General features: G+C 38.5%; 1 protein-coding gene across 19 annotated transcripts in view; it reads left to right on the forward strand.

Annotated features, from left to right (window-relative positions):
* The window catches only part of UTY (ubiquitously transcribed tetratricopeptide repeat containing, Y-linked), a 225293-nt gene that overhangs the window by 35577 nt on the left and 170420 nt on the right, over positions 1-19296 (forward strand). For all 19 annotated transcript variants that reach the window (XM_050777813.1, XM_050777819.1, XM_050777822.1 and 16 more), the window contains exon 4: positions 1294-1343. In XM_050777813.1, the coding sequence (XP_050633770.1) occupies positions 1294-1343 (50 nt within the window). The remainder of the gene's footprint in view (positions 1-1293; positions 1344-19296) is intronic.

Genomic DNA, 19296 nt, shown 5'->3' on the forward strand with positions numbered 1-19296 from the left:
GTTCAGGCTAAAATAAGATAGATTTTCACTGTTTTTGCTGAGAACTTGATATATTTTCTTATGTAAAATTTTCTCCATTTTGAATAGTGCCCTTAAGACAGCTGTAGAGAGACTTTAAGTTTGCTTTTCTTGAGAAAGTGTCTCCGAATCTTTTCTTTTCAGGCTACTTTTTTGGATGTCACTCTTTTGCACTTTTTTGTTTTGAAAGTAAATATTTTAGTAATATAAATGTAGCCTATATCGTGAGATGATTCTCATATATGCTACTGTCTGTTGAGCATTACATTTGGTTTTTTTTAAATTCTCTCTTGTCATTTTATGAGTGTTTGAAAAAAGCAAGTTTTCCTCGATAGGCTTACTCCCACACCTTAACTTTTTGTGGTTAAATTCAGTGAAAGCATTTCAGCTAACGCTTACATCTTTATTGTAAAAATCTCTGAAATTTGTAAAAATGTTCAAGACAGAATCCTCTGCCTATTACAGTATGTTCAGTTTGCCCCTTTTGGCATTCTGCTGTTTTCAGTTTATTTTTTCTTTTTCATTTTTTTCAATTTATTTTTGACTTTTGGGTGATATTTATTGCAATAGTTTATCCTAAAAGCTTGTCCCCAGCAATGTAATCATTGCTTAGCTGTTTTTCAGAGATTCTGAGTTGATTGGATAAAGTGATGGGTTTTCCTAGTTTTGTCATTGTTAATGTTTCCACTAATTCTAATGTGCTTATATGACTTATTTTTTATGTTTTTATTTTGTGATTTTATTTTTGTGCGTTTTTTTAGTTAGTCGGTAACAACTGCTTTATATGATTTGAGTACCCTTTTTGCCTTTAGGTAGGTTTTAGGGCATAGGGCATCCTAACTTGGAATTAAACTATAGATCATAGTAGTCTACTGATTGTGTAAAGGGAAGCATCACAAAGAGTTATTTTCTGCCTTAGGTGACTGAATTTTTATCTTTGTAGAAAGTGCATTGCATGTTAAGAAAAATTAGAAAACTTTATCGTAGTGGGGAATACCTCTAGAAGATTGCCATTACTTTTAGTCCCTGAAGGAGGTCAAATTGATTCGAGTAATTGCTAAGATATTATGTTTGTTCGAGTGCATGGGTAACATTTGATCATGGTTTTATATACCTGGTTAAATTAGTAAGCCATCAAATTTAGGTTATTTGATTTTTATTGTTTGTTAATGGATGGGCATGTTGGGCAGCTTATATTAAAATATCTATTTAATGTCTTACAGTGGATTTTTAAATGGGATGTGATTTGGCTAATAATTATGTTTTCTTTTCCAGCATTATCTGCATATCAGAGATATTACAGTTTACAGTCTGACTACTGGAAGGTTGGTACAAATTTTCAATGACAGTTTTGATTTCCTTTATGGCAGATCATACTCAAAATACATTTATCTTGTCATAGGATGTAACCCATGATATTACTCTTAGTTGTAACTGCCATGAGGGTTAGCCATAGATAATATAATGTGGGTAAAGGGAAAGTCCTGTTTTAGTCACAGACTTTAAAAGGCCATGTGTTGATTCCTAATACAAATGAAATTATTTCTGGCTTTCATGAATTACTTGAGTGGGAAAGAAATGTAATTAAAAATGAAAGCTACTTAGTACAAAACATATATTGATATGCAATTTATTTTGATTTTTTTTTTTTTTTGGTAAAACATGGACATATAATGCATATAGCTTAGAATTCACTCATTGAAAGTGTACAATTCAGTAGTTGTTAATGTATTCATAGAGTTGTCCAACCATCACAACAATTAATTTTGAAATATTTTCATGATATTAAAATAAAACACCATACTGTTCTGTCTCTCTCCCTTCTGTTTCTATATATTTGCCTATTCTGGACAAATTTTGATGGAATCCATCAAAACTTAAGTCTTTGATGCTTCAAAGAATTTTATCAAAACCGAAAAGACAACTCAAAAGATAAGAAAACATCTACAAATCATGTAAGGATTAAATAACTAATACATATATTTTAAAACTCTTGCAACTCAGATAACAGAAGAAAAGTAATCAGAATAGACATTTGTCCGAAATAAGCATATCCAAAGGCCAATAAACGAAAAGATGTTCAAACATTAGTCATAAGGACAATGAGAATCGAAACTACAGACCACTTCATATTTTCTAGGATGATAAAAATTTTTTAAAGACAGCAAGTGTTGGCTAGGATGTAGAGAAACAGATCTTTAAATGTTGAGGTAGGAATGTAAAATGGTGTGACTACTCTAGAAAACAACCTAGCAGCTCTTCACAAAGTTACTATCTTGTCAAACAATTCCACTCCTAGGTATATAATAAAAGAAAATAAAACTACATGTTCAAACAAAAGCAAGGCTACAGATGTTCACTGCAGCATTATACGTAAAAGCCACAAAGCAGAAACAAGCAAGTGTCCATGCAACAAATGATGGGAAAAAAATATTTTGACTGTGTGTTTAGTGAAAACGTCAAAATGTACAAATACAATGTTTTCTTTTGTTGCTTCTACATTTACTGCTGACTAACTAGTTTAAATATATCTGTTAAATAAATCCAACGTCATACATGTTTATCAGTGTTTTCTTTTAGAGTTTTATAATTATAGCTTTTACATTTTGGTATTTGATTATTTGAATTAATTTTGATATGAGCAGGGAATGTCCTGTTCTACTATTTTGTTGATTTTTCTTAATTTCAGCCTTTTTTTTCCTCCTTGGGAAATTGTATATATTTCTGTGTAAAAAAATGTATGTTTGTTTTTCTGATGGTATCCTGTAGGTCCCATATGCACTCTTTACTTTTACTTTTTTTTTTTTTTCCATCTAACTGGCTAATTTCATTTTTGTTTCCAGACACCAGCTTGAAACAACTACCAGCTAATTTCAGATGACCTTGTTGTATACCAGCCTGCTGATTCTTGTTCATATTTGTGTCAGCTATTGAGGCTGTTAATGTTCTATTTTGTTACTGTGTTCTTCATTCAGCTCTAGGGTTTTTTTTTTTTGATGGTTTCTATTTCTTTATTAAAGCTCTCATTTTATTCATTCATTGTTTTCTCGATTTCTTTTACTTATCTGTCTTATGTTTCATCTCATTCAGCTTCTTTAAGGTGATTATTTCAAATTCTTTTCCGTGCAGTTTACTTCTTTGTACTTGGTCACTGGAGCTTTATTAATTGGTTTTGCTGGTGTCATTTTGGCTGTATGTGTATTCAAAGAGCAAATACCTCTTCCAGTCTTTACAGACCTCCTCTCTGGACCCTGGGCTATTGGGATAGCCTCTGGAATCACTGACTGGGATAGGAGTCAGGTCAGACAGCTGCTGCTGGATATATAGTAGAGTCTGTGGTTGGGACACCTATTACTAGGGTCTGAGGCAGGTGTTTCTAAGGGTTTTTAGACAGGATGGCTTTTAGGATGTTGGTCAGTATGGCTGGTAGGTGGAGCTGCATTACAGTGCTGGTTTAAAATGTGCAATTTGACAGAGTAGTAGGCCTATTTCAAGGGCACATACTGGACAGAGTTTTGCCTAACTAGGAAACCACTGATTAGGCAAAACCCTATCCTGGCTAGTAAGGTCTGTAGCCAAGTTACAGAGCAGTTTCAGAGTCTTTGTGATACTGGGGTTCACAGTCCATTACCCAAGGCATGGTGTGGCATCTATGTCCCTGGGTATAGTGCCTGGATCGTTGCTATTCAGTGTTACTATGATTGAGGCTGCAGGGTGATAGGCCTATAGCTGGGGACCTTGTTGGCAAAACTGCCACCTGGGCACAGGCCTGCTTTTGCCAAACAATTCTTAGTGTCAGAGTTTTGTTGTCTTCTACCTGGAGTTCAAAGCTCCCACAAAGCCACTTTCACTTGTGAATCATTGCCAAGTTATCGCTACTATGGGGTATATGAACAGAGGACCGTCTGTTACCACCGTTTTCTGATCTTGTACTTTTTCTGCACAGAATTTAACCAAGCTTTTTAAGATATATTGGTTGGGGCCGGGCGCGGTGGCTCACGCCTGTAATCCCAGCACTTTGGGAGGCCGAGGCGGGCGGATCACAAGGTCAGGAGATCGAGACCAGGGTGAAACCCCGTCTCTACTAAAAATACAAAAAATTAGCCGGGCGCGGTTGTGGGCGCCTGTAGTCCCAGCTACTTGGGAGGCTGAGGCAGGAGAATGGCGTGAACCCGGGAGGCGGAGCTTGCAGTGAGCCGAGATCACGCCACTGCACTCCAGCCTGGGCGACAGAGCGAGACTCCGTCTCAAAAAAAAAAAAAAAAAAAAAAAAAGATATATTGGTTGTTTTTCATCACTTTTACTCATTGTCTTCGTTTTTTCAAAGTAAACTTTATTTTTTATTGACAATTCTAGCTTTGCAAGATTATTTCAAAGATACCACAGTGTACCTATACATAATCCCCTGTTGATAACATCTTATGTTAATCTGGTACATGTGTTATTAAAGTTTATTATGCAATCTTGATGTGGTAGCATTAAGTAAAGTTCATTCTTTATTCAGATTTCCAGAGTTTTTACCTAATTTTTTTTTTTTTGGATCCCATCCTGAATATAACATTATTACTTCTCATGTCTTTCTTTTAGGCTCCTTTTGGCTATGACAGTTCCTCAGACTTACCATAAATTTTAAAGGTTTTCATCATTGTCGGCAAGCTAACACAAGAAGAGAAAACCAAACTCCGTATGTTCTCACTCATAAGTGGTAGTTGAACAATGAGAACGCATGGATACAGGGAGGGGAACGTCACATGCTGGGGTCTGTTAGGGAACTGACAGGGGTTGGGTAGGGGAAGGGTAGCAGCACGAGAAATACCTAATGTAGAAGATGGGTTGATGGGTGCAGCGATCCTCCATGGCACATGTGTATCTGTGTAATAGACCTGCACATTCTCAACATGTATCCCAGAACTTAAAGTGTAATAGTTAAAAAAATAATTTTTTTTAGTTTTTCTTTTTTCTGGACTGTTAAGTTCTATTTTAGATACATACCTGTCATTATCGCAGTGCTACTATGTCTTAATTAGTGTTCTTGTAGTAAGTTTTCAGATTGGTTAGTATGATTTTTTTCAGCTTGGTTCCTTTTTTGCAAAGTTATTTTGGCTCCTCTAGGTACCTTGTATTTTCCACAGGATCAGTTTTGTGTTTGTGCCAAAAGCCACCAGGAATTATGATATATAGTTCAAATTTAAGAGTAGGATCATCTTAACAGTATTACATGGTACATTCCATGAACACTTATAGTGAAATGATATCAACAGAGGACATCTTTATTTATTTATTTATTTATTTATTTATTTATTTTTATTTATCTCACACTTAACCCAGGCTGTTGTTGAGCTTCTGGGCTCAAGCAATCCACCCTCCTTGACCTTCCAAAGTAGATTATAGGAGTGAGCCACTATATCCAGCCCTCTTGTTACTTATTTGGAACTTTTAACATTTATATCAAAATGTTTTTTAATTGTCAGTGTATAAGTATTATAATTTTGTTACAGTTGAAATAACAAATTTACACTAATTTCTAGGTATTTTATTTTATTTTTTAACTGTCAGGCTCAGGGTACATGTGCAGGTTTGTTATATAGGTAAGCTGAGTGTCATAGGGGTTTGGTGTAGAGATTATATTGTCACCCAAGTAATATGCATAGTACCTAATAGGTAATTTTTGATCCTCCAACCGTCCACCCTCAAGGACGCTCAGGTGCCTTGTTAGTAATATGTATTTGGTTTTCTGCTGCTGCACTAGTTCACTTAGTGCAGCAACAGAATAATGGCCTCCTGCTCCATCCATGTTTCTGCAGAGGACATCATCTCATTCCTTTTTATGGCTGCATAGTATATACCATGGTGTATATTTATACAATTCATTTCCAATGGATTACAGAAATGAGTTTTTATAAAATTGAAAATTCCCTCATGTTAAAAACCCTTAACAAAGGAGGCATTGACAGAACCTACCTCAAAATAATAACAGCCATTGTGATAAACTCATAGCCAACATCACATCGAATGGGCAAAAGCTGAAACCATTTCCCTTGGAAAAAACCGGAACAAGGATGCCCTGCCTGTCACCACCACTGATCAACACGGTACTGGAAGTTCTATCCAGACCAGTCGGGGAGAGAAAGACATAAAGAGCATCCAGATAGGAAGAGAGGAAGTCAAACTATCTGTGTTTGCAGATGATAATATTTTATTAAATTTTTACTCATATCTTTTTTTTTTTTAAACATGCTTTGGGTTTATTTTATTTTTTTTTTTTGAAGAGCAGCTTACTTGTAGGATTTAATTCTTAGCAATGGAATTTATACCTGTAATTTGCTCTCTGTGAGCATTCTTGTAGCTGCTTTCTATCAGTTTTGTGAAGATGTATTTTTAGTTCTTATGAAGTATTTACTGATTTGTTTGACTCATTGGAAATTTAGACACACAAATTTACAAACGTGTTTAATTTCCACAATTTGTGAATTTTCTGTTTTATTACTCAATATATTCTGTCGTCACAAGAGATACTTTGTATGAATAAGTCTTGTTTTATGGCTTATCATAGGGACTGTTCAAAAGCTGGGGTTTTTTCCTTTTTTTTTTTTTTTTTTTGAGGCAGACTCTTGCTCTGTTGCCAGGCTGGAGAGCAGAGGCAGATCTCGGCTCACTGCAGTCTCTGCCTCCTAGGTTCAAGGGGTTCTCCTACCTTAGCCTCCCAAGTAGCTGCGACTACAGGTGTGCACCACCATATCCAGCTAATTCTTTGTATTTTAGTAGAGCGGGATTGCACTGTGTTGGCCAAGATGGTCTTGATCTCCTGACCTTGTGAACTGCATGCCTTGGCCTCCCAAAGTGCTGAGATTACAGGTGTGAGCCACCACTCCTGGTCCAAGAGCTGTTTTTTTGTGCTTGAGAAGAATGTATATCCTGCTAATGGTAGTGAAGTGTCATAGATTTTTGTTAGGTATAGTTGGTTCAAAATGTTGTCTTAATGTATTCTTCATACTTTTTTTTTGCCTAGTTGTTCCGTCCGTTAGTGAAAATGGACTAATTTTTGGAAAGAGTTTGTGAAAGATTAGTACTAATGCTTTTTTAAATTATTTGTACAAATTTATGGGGTTCATGTGCAATTTTGTTGCGTGCATAGATTGCACAGTGATCAAGTTAGGGCATTTAACATGTTATCCATCACCCAAATAATGTACGTTTCACCTATTAACTGATTTCTCATCATCCATCTCCCTTCCACAACCTCATACTTCCCAGACATTGGCTATGAATCCATTTGGTCCTGCGTTTTTCTTTGTTGGGAGACGTTGTAATTACTGACTGATTTCACTACTTTTATTTGTCTCTTCAGGTTTTCTGCCTGTTCCTGATTCTGTCTTGGCAGTTTGTATGTTCACAGGAATTTATCCTTTCTCTAGGTTTTCAAGTTTTTGAATATATAGTTGTTCATAATAGTCTTTGATGATGCCACTTCCTGATTCTATCTTGGTAGGTTGTACGTTCACTGGAATTTATCCTTTTCAAGTTTATGAGTATCTAGTTGTTTATAATAGTCTCTGATGATGTTTTGTATTTCTGTGATACCAATTATAGTGTTCCCTTTTTCATTTCTTGTTTTATTTATTCTGGTCTCTCCCTTACTTTTTTGGTAGTTTAACTACTGGTTTGTCACTCTTCTTTACCCTTTAGAAGAAGCCACTTTTTGTTTTGTTGATTCTTTCTTGGCCAGGCTGGTCTCAAACTCCTGACCTCAAGTGGTCCACCCACCTTGGCCTCCCAAAGTGCTGAGATTATAGGTGTGAGCCACCACGCCTGGCCAAGAAAATTAGTTTTAAGAGCTAATACACACCTACAAACACAATTCTAGTCATGCATTTTTCTAGTCTATATTCCATTTAATGTAATTAGTTTTTCTAGTCTATATTCCATTTAATGCTCCTGTGGTCTTTTTCCTTCTGCTAGTTTTGGGTTTGAGTGTGCTCTTGCTTTTCTGGTTTCTTGAGTTGCATCATTAGATTAATAATTTGTAGTATTTATACGTTTTAAAGATGGACATTTAGTGCTGTAAACTTTACTGTTAACACTGCTTTTGTTGTGTCTCACTTCTCACTGCTTTTGGTTTATTGTATTTCTTTTTTTTCTGTTTCAAAAAATTTGACTTTCATATTAATATCTGTGTTGACCCAGTGATCATATGTCGTAGTAAAACTCCAGCCAAGGAAGACAAAGAGACCTTTGGAGACCAAAGACAACTTTATTTAATTTGGGCACCTGAGCCAATAGCAGACTCACACACAAAATGGCTACTGACCCTGACAGAGAATGCAGGCTTGCATTACATGTCATTTGAGGCAGGAAAACGAGTCAGGGTACCGGTTTCAGACAAAGACATAAATTAATTAACCCTGTGGTAGTTCTGAGAAAGCTTACAATTTAGTTATCTTGACCAGTCAACCTCGAAGCTGGACAGAGCTGGGGTAATGGAAAACAGGAATTACAGAAACATGCAGGGGTCTGGAGGCAGGCGATAAGCTTGGAAGGTTGAGATAAGTAAGCTTGCAGCTGCAACTTGTTAGCAATGCTGGGAGGGACTACTTAAATTTGTTAGCCTATGTATAACTTCTAAGTAACCTGTACTTAATGTTAACTATTTCCTATGTTATGTTTATTATTTTTGGCTTTATTATTTATTTTATTTTATTTTCCTTTCACATTCTCCCCTTTAAAAGCTTTCTTTTAAAATAAACTATTATTAGAAAGCTTTTACCTTTTTCCTGATGATGCACATGATGCTAGGATAGTAGGACAGAGTCAAAGGCCTGTCAAAAGGCAATTCATCTGTTTGCATGGGGAGTTGCTTTGCCAGTGTATCTGCTTTTAGCGTCACTTACCTTCTGTGTGGGAGCAGATTGGCTCCCTGGCTTAAATTTTTCTCAGCCTTTGCTGTCCTCCCTGTGGCTGTGCCTGTCTTCTTAGATTGTTTGCATCTTTCAGGGAATCTTCACCGTCACTGACTAACCAGCCATCCACCTAGGGGGCATGAATTTTGGCCTCATCTCTAGAGAGAAGCACGAGTAAGCCAGCCAGGAGCTGAACTTAACTATTTTCTTTGGCGCTATTTGCCTGTGCCTAAGTAGAATTCAGATTATACTTCAACAAGTTATTTTTATAAGTTATGTTTAAGGCCTAACTCTTCTATCCTATACCTATACATTTGTGTTTTACAATCCATATGGAAGGTAAAGAGGGTGAGACATGGGAAAGGAAACTACTTTAGAAACAACCTACGTTAGTTTCATAATTCTCCACCTTCTCATGAGATGAGCTTTCTTCTGTGGGTAATGGCTGATACTTATTTAGTGCCATTATTTGGGAGGTGGTGTGTCTAGCCACTACTACTTCTGTAGTGAACTGTATGTTCCTAAACAGGAGACGCAGTAAACAAGGGAGTCTTGGACGGCTGCCTAATAGAAGTACTACACTTCCTGTGAGAGTCTTCAATCCTCCAAAAGATGAAAACCATCCACTAAAAAGATTGTCTGAGGTCCAACCTTTCCAAGTTTGGATTGGAACATGAGCTAACTTTCTCACTTTGATGCAGTGATTTCCGTAACTGCCTACCTGTTGTCATCAATTTCTTTTTTTTTTTTTTAATTATTATTATACTTTAAGTTCTAGGGTACATGTGCATAACGTGCAGGTTTGTTACATATGTATACTTGTGCCATGTTGTTGTGCTGCACCCATCAACTCGTCAGCACCCATCAACTCGTCATTTACATCAGGTATAACTCCCAGTGCAATCCCTCCCCTCTCCCCCGTCCCCATGATAGGCCCCGGTGTGTGATGTTCCCCTTCCCGAGTCCAAGTGATCTCATTGTTCAGTTCCCACCTGAGTGAGAACATGCGGTGTTTGGTTTTCTGTTCTTGTGATAGTTTGCTAAGAATGATGGACAGCTGCATCCATGTCCCTACAAAGGACACGAACTCATCCTTTTTTATAGCTGCATAGTATTCTATGGTGTATATGTGCCACATTTTCTTAATCCAATCTGTCACTGATGGACATTTGGGTTGATTCCAAGTCTTTGCTATTGTGAATGGTGCCGCCATAAACATACGTGTGCATGTGTCTTTATAGCAGCATGATTTATAATCCTTTGGGTATATACCCAGCAATGGGATGGCTGGGTCATATGGTACATCTAGTTCTAGATCCTTGAGGAATCGCCATACTGTTTTCCATAATGGTTGAACTAGTTTACAATCCCACCAACAGTGTAAAAGTGTGCCTATTTCTCCACATCCTCTCCAGCACCTATTGTTTCCTGACTTTTTAATGATTGCCATTCTAACTGGTGTGAGATGGTATCTCATTGTGGTTTTGATTTGCATTTCTCTGATGGCCAGTGATGATGAGCATTTTTTCATGTGTCTGTTGGCTGTATGAATGTCTTCTTTTGAGAAATGTCTGTTCATATTCTTTGCCCACTTTTTGATGGGGTTGTTTGTTTTTTTCTTGTAAATTTGTTTGAGTTCTTTGTAGGTTCTGGATATTAGCCCTTTGTCAGATGAGTAGATTGCAAAAATTTTCTCCCATTCTGGAGGTTGCCTGTTCACTCTGATGGTAGTTTCTTTTGCTGTGCAGAAGCTCTTTAGTTTAATGAGATCCCATTTGTCAATTTTGGCTTTTGCTGCCGTTGCTTTTGGTGTTTTAGACATGAAGTCTTTGCCCATGCCTATGTCCTGAATGGTACTACCTAGGTTTTCTTCTAGGGTTTTTATGGTATTAGGTCTAACATTTAAGTCTCTAATCCATCTTGAATTAATTTTCGTATAAGGAGTAAGGAAAGGATCCAGTTTCAGCTTTCTACTTATGGCTAGCCAATTTTCCCAGCACCATTTATTAAATAGGGAATCCTTTCCCCATTTCTTGTTTCTCTTGTTTCAAAGATCATATGGCTGTAGATGTGTGGTATTATTTCTGAGGACTCTGCGCTGTTCCATTGGTCTATATCTCTGTTTTGGTACCAGTACCATGCTGTTTTGGTTACTGTAGCCTTGTAGTATAGTTTGAAGTCAGGTAGCGTGATGCCTCCAGCTTTGTTCTTTTGACTTAGGATTGTCTTGGAGATGCAGGCTCTTTTTTGGTTCCATATGAACTTTAAAGCAGTTTTTTCCAATTCTGTGAAGAAACTCATTGGTAGCTTGATGGGGATGGTATTGAATCTATAAATTACCTTGGGCAGTATGGCCATTTTCACGATATTGATTCTTCCTATCCGTGAGCATGGTATGTTCTTCCATTTGTTTGTGTCCTCTTTTATTTCACTGAGCAGTGGTTTGTAGTACTCCTTGAAGAGGTCCTTTACATCCCTTGTCAGTTGGATTCCTAGGTATTTTATTCTCTTTGAAGCAATTGTGAATGGAAGTTCATTCATGATTTGGCTCTCTGTTTGTCTGTTACTGGTGTATACCAATGCTTGTGATTTTTGCACATTAATTTTGTATCCTGAGACTTTCCTGAAGTTGCTTATCAGCTTACGGAGATTTTGGGCTGAGACAATGGGATTTTCTAAATATACAATCATGTCATCTGCAAACAGGGACAATTTGACTTCTTCTTTTCTTAACTGAATACCCTTGATTTCTTTCTCTTGCCTGATTGCCCTAGCCAGAACTTCCAACACTATGTTGAATAGGAGTGGTGAGAGAGGGCATCCCTGTCTTGTGCCAGTTTTCAAAGGGAATTTTTCCAGTTTTTGCCCATTCAGTATTATATTGGCTGTGGGTTTGTCATAAATAGCTCTTACTATTTTGAGGTACGTTCCATCAATACCGAATTTATTGAGCGTTTTTAGCATGAAGGGCTGTTGAATTTTGTCAAAAGCCTTTTCTGCATCTATTGAGATAATCATGTGGTTCTTGTCTTTGGTTCTGTTTATATGCTGGATTATGTTTATTGATTTGCGAATGTTGAACCAGTCTTGCATCTCAGGGATGAAGCCCACTTGATCATGGTGGATAAGCTTTTTGATGTGCTGCTGAATCCAGTTTGCCAGTATTTTATTGAGGATTTTTGCATCGATGTTCATCAGGGATATTGGTCTAAAATTCTCTTTTTTTGTTGTGTCTCTGCCAGGCTTTGGTATCAGGATGATGTTGGCCTCATAAAATGAGTTAGGGAGGATTCCCTCTTTTTCTATTGATTGAAATAGTTTCAGAAGGAATGGTACCAGCTCCTCCTTGTACCTCTGGTAGAATTCAGCTGTGAATCCATCTGGTCCTGGACTTTTTTTGGTTGGTAGGCTATTAATTATTGCCTCAATTTCAGAGCCTGCTATTGGTCTATTCAGGGATTCAACTGCTTCCTGGTTTAGTCTTGGAAAAGTGTAAGTGTCCAGGAAATTATCCATTTCTTCTAGATTTTCTAGTTTATTTGCGTAGAGGTGTTTATAGTATTCTCTGATGGTAGTTTGTATTTCTGTGGGGTCGGTGATGATATCCCCTTTATCATTTTTTATTGTGTCTATTTGATTCTTCTCTCTTTTCTTCTTTATTAGTCTTGCTAGCGGTCTGTCAATTTTGTTGATCTTTTCAAAAAACCAACTCCTGGATTCACTGATTTTTTGGAGGGTTTTTTGTGTCTCTATCTCCTTCAGTTCTGCTTTGATCTTAGTTATTTCTTGCCTTCTGCTAGCTTTTGAATGTGTTTGCTCTTGCTTCTCTAGTTCTTTTGATTGTGATGTTAGAGTGTCAATTTTAGATCTTTCCTGCTTTCTCTTGTGGGCATTTAGTACTATAAATTTCCCTCTACACACTGCTTTAAATGTGTCCCAGAGATTCTGGTATGTTGTATCTTTGTTCTCATTGGTTTCAAAGATGTTGTCATCAATTTCTAAACAACAGTTAGTCTAGTTAAATTTACTGCAGATGCAGATAATCTAATGCCAGTCTGTTTTGATAAATTACATTTCTCATTCTGTGTAGATTGTACAGCCAATAAATCTAAAGCTTTAGATGTTTCATTAGTTATAATTTCTAATAATGCATGTAACCTAATGATGCGATTAATCATGTAGATGGGAGTACAGTATCCCTATAATCCATCTTGCACCCAGATGGCCGGGCCATAATTATTTATTATTCTCTCTGCAATCTGTGTCTTTCAAGTCCCCTATTTCTATATCTTTCTTTAAGTGTGCTGCTCCTTTGTTTTTACGTCTAGGCTCATCATAAATAGGAATACCCTAAAGCTTCTACTTGCTTCAAGAGTAACAGGAAGAACAATGGTTTAATAACACCTAATGCACAAGCTCCTGTCCATTTTTCTGGCAACCGCCGGTAGGCTCACTGATCACAGATCAAGTAGAGGCGTGCAGGTGCTTACCATGTTGATGCTTACCATGTTTTGTGCTTTTGGTTGATCCCAAGAGTGATTTCAAGAAGAGAACCTAGAAAATGGTTTAAAACAAGTGGCCTTCAGTTATTTTTACCCGTTTTATTTTCTCTCTACCATAGTTTTTCATATAGTTTCGTTGTAGTATTGTTGCCCTAAACAGACTAATTTGCCTGCTGGGTGTGGCTAGGTAGTCCCCCAGTGAGGTAGGCAGTATCTTCCTATAATAGAAGCCTTTAAGAGCCAAGTACTAGAGCCAGTAGGGATTAATCTGGAGCATTTGTGCCAGAGAGAATTAAAGTGTAGTTGTGCTGGGGAAGCAATTCTTTTACTCCCAAGGCCATCTATCCTCCATGTCAGTTCTTTTGCATACATACTATGAAGTAACTCCTAGATTTCCTGCTATGTTCTTAACTAACTGCACAAACAGATTTTTAGTGGTTAAAGATGGCTCAGGAACTACTTGGTTAATATCTTCACTGAATGACTTGAAATTTTTAAATCGTTGCTGAGGTTTTTGAGCTTGAGTCTTTTTGATAATATAAAAACTATACAGTGCTGTTGGTAGGCCTGCACCCTGGAGTATTTAATGCCTAATCTCTCTAGCTTAGGATCCGCCTCCTTTTCTGTGGCTTCATCACTGTATCCAACTGGAACTTCAGTGCCTGTTGCCCAATTAGGTGAATCTGATTTGAAATAACAAATTCAGTGAGGCTACGGAATTTCCTGTTACACAATTATAGTTATACCAATCTATGGAGAGGTTTCTGGAGAAACGTATGTCTTGAGACTGCGGGGTATCACGAATCCAGTACAGGATACAAGTGGTTGCAGTCACGTTTCTTTTGGAGTCAGGAATGTGGCAACCACGAGAGGCACACACTGACATGACTCTAGGGCAAGGGTTGCCATAACAGATTGGGGCCGCCATTATTACTTTAGTTTTAAGGAGTGTTCTTATTATTTAGCAGGCATCTAAATACAGATACTGCGTTTATTGATGGAGGGTATCCAGGTTGAATTGTAAAGAGTTCCTTTTTCAGACCTTTCACGAATGTCATACCAAGTTCGAGGTAGAAGTTCGGGGTCACCGCAGACATAGGGCTGATTATCACCAACATCACACATTGAATAAGTAATTTGGTTATATACATAAATTCCTAGGGAAGTTCCTATTTGCTTATAATGGGTTTGATATATAAAGGTTTTCAGCTGTGTGTTCCTTACCCAAGTAGTGTGGGTGCACATGGAAAACTCATTTGTATTTTCACCGCTTTGTAAGTTTGACATAATAGTTAATATAAGTAAAACAGAGAGTAACATCTTCAGACTAGGCACAGGCAGGCTATGTTGCTCTCTGAAAGCAAGGGTTGGCAACAATGGCAGTATAACAATAGTACAGCAAATATTACTAGAATAGCAATAAGTATTAAAATATCAGCCCATATCTACTTTACTTATCTACTGAACACTCCTCAAGCTTCGGCAGTGCGTAGAATAGTCAGCTTCTGGTTGTGTGACTATAGCAGGGCTCAGCGATTTTTCATTAACAGTTGGGTCTGAGGTTGACTGGTCTGGGTTTGGTCTCTGTTGGCACCTCATCTTAGGGTTAGTTTGGTGGGTTTATCAGGGTCTGGCTGGCTGGTCCACGTGTCCTGGGCAGTAACTGGCTTTAACTGGCTATGACAGTTCCAGGGAACAACTTCAGCAATCTTAACAGCAGTGTGAGTAAATACGATTACTATAAAAGGCCCATCCCATATGTGCCCTAACATGGACAGGTTCCACTTTTTGACTCAGACAGAGACCCTGGGTTGGTACGGGTGAACTAGGCTAGTTAGGCCTACTGGCAGTCTTTCTTGCACCAAGCTTTGCACTTCTCTCATAGCTGTACCTAAAGCTTGCATTTGCCTTCTTGTTGTTAGTTCCCGTACTTCTTTGAGATCTCCTTTAATTTGGAAAAAAGAGGGGGATGCCCTCCAAACAGAATTTCATAGGGTGAGTATCCAGTTTGCTTGTTTGGGGTGCATCTGATTCGAAGGAGAACCATGGGCAGAGCCATATCCCACTTTAGGTGGGTTTCTTGACAGAACTTTTTTAACAGTTGCTTTATTGTCCGGTTCATCCTTTCGACTTTTCCTGAACTTTGGGGATGGTACGCAGTATGCAGCTTCCATCTTGTTTTTAATAATTGGGATACGTTTTAAACAACTTCAGCCACAAATGCTGGGCCATTATCTGACCCGATAGTCAAAGGCACCCTAAATCTGGGGATAATATATGCTAGTAATGCCCATGTTACTTCTTGGGCCTTTTCAGTTTGGTTGGGGAAAGCTTCTACCCACCCATAATAGGTGCATATAAAGACCAATAAATACTTTAGTCCTCTTACATGGGGTAACTAAATAAAATCTACCATCAGGTTCTCACAGGGGATTGAGCCTACTTGTATTCTAAAGGTAATGGTTTTGGGAAAAGAGGTAACATTAAAGCTTCTTCTTCCTGTGGTGGGACTGCCATAGCCACCCACCTCACCTCTCTTGTCTGCCTTTCTGTTTTCTCTAGATCTATAGGATCTGTCTGTCTGATGATCTTTGCAATGTATAATGGCCACCTTTTTAGGTGCCCAAACAGCATCTAAGAGCTGCAGGATCTCCTTTTTATTTTTTATTTCTTTTCCTGCACCTGTTAGAAGTCCTCTCTCTAGATGGCTCCATGAGCATGCTGTGTAGCAAAAGCATATTCAGAATCAGTATAGTTATTAACTATCCTCCCTTTTGCTAGTAATAAGGCTCTTGTTAAAGCAATAAGCTCAGCCTTTTGGGAGCAGAGGTTCCAGTTGTCAGTGACTGTGCTTCTATCACTGTTCCCTCACCTGACTTAAAATCATTTATCACTACCGCATACACAGCTCTGCAAACTCTATCTGAAATGAAGCTGCTACCATGTGTAAAATAGTCTAGGTCTGAATTTTCAAAAGGATGATCTTTCAAGTCTCCCCTGCTTGAAAACACTTGATCTACTACATCCTTACAATAATGTGATGGGAATTCTTTTGATTCTTCTATAGGCAACAGAGTAGCTGGATTTAGGGTGTTCACTGTTTCCACATTTATATTAGGATTTTCATGTAACAGTCTGATATTTAGCCATTCTTGGATTAGACAGCCAGTGATGCCCCCTCTGGTCTCACAGGGTTATTACAGTGTGTGACACCTGAATAGTTAACTTCTGTCCTAGCGTTAATTTGCCAGTCCCCTGGGCCAGCAAGAGAGTTGCCACTGCTGCCTTAAAGCAGGGTGGCCAGCCTAATGCCACTGTGTCTACTTGTTTAGATAAATAGGCCACAGGTCTATGCCATGATCCTAGCATTTGTGTTGAAACTCCTACTGCTGTCTCTTTTCTTTTCATCCACGTACAAGAAGAAAGGTTTAGTCTGATTTGGGATGCCGAAAGCTGGAACCTGTGTTAAGTCTTTTTTGAATTTTTTAAATTCCTTTGCTTGCTCTGTCTCCCAGAGGAGGGGCTCTTTCTTACCCTACTTTGTAGCTTCATATAGAGGCTTAGGTAAAAGTGAGAAATTTGGGATCCAAATGCGGCAGAACCCTGCTGCACCTAAGAATTCTCTGATTTGGTGCCCTGTGGTGAGGGTAGGGAGTGTACACACGGCCTCTTTCTGCTCACTACCGAGCTCCCTTTGTCCTTTGCTTGTTATAAAACCTAAATATTTTTAACTTTAGGACAACAGATGCAAGACTTTTTTTTTTTTTTAAACTTTGTGTCCAGCCTTCTATAAGACACTGAAGAGTTCCTCCATGCCTCTTTGGCAATCCTTCTACTAATTTGGGGAGATTTTTTTGATGTCACTTTGTGACTGGCTAACAAAGGCAGTGTTTACCATTTTCTGCCTGTGTGTCAGATGGAGTGTAGAGCCAGTGGGTTTCGCACAGCCGCTCACAGAACTGGCTGGGACTCTCGTTGGGCTTTTGGAGGACTTCTGAAACTTTCCCTGTGTTCATTGCTTTTCTTCCCTCTGACTTTGGCCCATTTAGGAGTGCCTCCCTATGCCTCTGTAGGCATTCTAAATGATCAGGGTTGTTTAGGTCTCAGTTTGGGCTGGTGTCAGGGAACTGGGCTTCCGCATACTGCCTAGAATCATTTATGCATTCAGGTGCGTTGTTTTCTAGCCAGTGGAGGGCTGCTTGCACCGCTCTGTACCTTTCTTTTGTGCTAAATAAAGTGACTAGTAATTGCTGACAGTCTGGCCAGGTAGGACTATGAGTCAAAAAGATTGTTCTCATTGTGTCAGTTATTGCTTGTGGCTTTTCTGTATATGATGGGTTACGGTGTTTCTTGTTTAAAAGGTCAGTAGTGGAGAAGAGGAGATAAGAGTAAGTTTGTTCTCCACCTTGTACCCGGCCTTGATCATCAAGGTAGACTTGTGTCCGCTTCTCTCTGAGCCACATTTGCAGAGCTTGGTAACGGCTGGACCTAAGATGCTTTGCCTCCTCATCCTGTTTTTCCCTCCTAGTTTTAGGTGGCATGGATGCAACTTCTTCCTGCTGTGGAGATGTGCTGCTACTTTCTGAGCTTGTTTCTTCAGAAGACAACTGCCCTTCCCCTTGTCTAAGCCTCGCTAAGGACGGGTATAGAGGGGCATACGGGGGAGGGTTTTCTAGCTCCTCCAAAGGAGCCTGCAAAATTGGTTTTTCTTTACTGTTTTGCTTAGTAGTCTCCTCCAAGGGCTTACATGATACAGTCTTTTTGATCCCTTTTGGGCCAGCTCGGGCGACTAGGGTCTTATAATATTCAGCTATGCAGATTACTAGCCACTTAGGGCGAGTTTGGGCTATATTTAACCTGGAATCAGTATATGGAAATTGATCTGGGTGTCCATGCTGATGTGTTGCCCCTGTTATTATTTCAGACGCCCTGCTGGTGATTCTCTGATCAAGGGTACTCTCTGGTGGCCAACCAATGCCAAAACTAGGCTGTTACACAAAGCGTTCTTAACCTTTAACAGGGGGAGTCAGCTTTACTCCATATTCCCCAGAAAATCCTTTCCTTTCGGAAGTGGGAGGGGTGATAATGCTGGGCAGAATCAGACTGATCTGACACTTTATGATCTTTGTGGTTGCGTACAAATTTTGAGATTTTTATTTTTTATTTCTGTGAAGACTGTCATTGGTATTTTGACAGGCACTACATCGAGTCTGTAGATTGTTTTTGGTGAACGTGAAAATTTTTTTTCTTTTTGTGTGTCTTTTTCAATTTCCTTTATCAATGCCTTTAGTCTTCATTGTAGAAATCTTTGAGTTTAGTAGTATTTATTTCTAGGTATTTTATTTTAGGGGCTGTTTTAAATGGAACTGGTTCATTGATCTTTTTCAGGTTATTTGCTATTGCTGTATGTAAATGGTAATTTTTACATGTTGATTTTATTTTGTGCAACATAACCGCATTTGTTTTTGAATTTCTACAGTATTTTTGGTGTTTAGGTTTTTCTGTAGTGGCACAAGGAGAAACTACAGGCCAGTATTCCTGATGCACATAAATGGAGAAGTCCTCTACAAAAGACTAGCAAAGTAAATCTGTTAACATACTAAAATGATAAAGTCATAAGTTTCGGTGCTGCAAAAGAAATAGCACTTGAATATAAAATTTTCTTCTCAGCAAGGCAATTTACTTCTATAGAAGGGTGCGCTCTCACAGATGGAGCAGTGGTGCCCACACACCTGAACAAGGGAGGGGAAGGGCTTCTTATTCCTGACACAAATGGCCCCTGCTGCTATGTCATTTCCCTATGGGCTAGGGTTAGATTGCATGGGCTAAACTAATTCCTATTGGCTATTTTAAAGAGAGTGACAGAGTAAGTGGTTTGG

This window comes from Macaca thibetana, chromosome Y (assembly GCF_024542745.1).
Source record: "Macaca thibetana thibetana isolate TM-01 chromosome Y, ASM2454274v1, whole genome shotgun sequence".
Classification (NCBI taxonomy): domain Eukaryota; kingdom Metazoa; phylum Chordata; class Mammalia; order Primates; family Cercopithecidae; genus Macaca; species Macaca thibetana.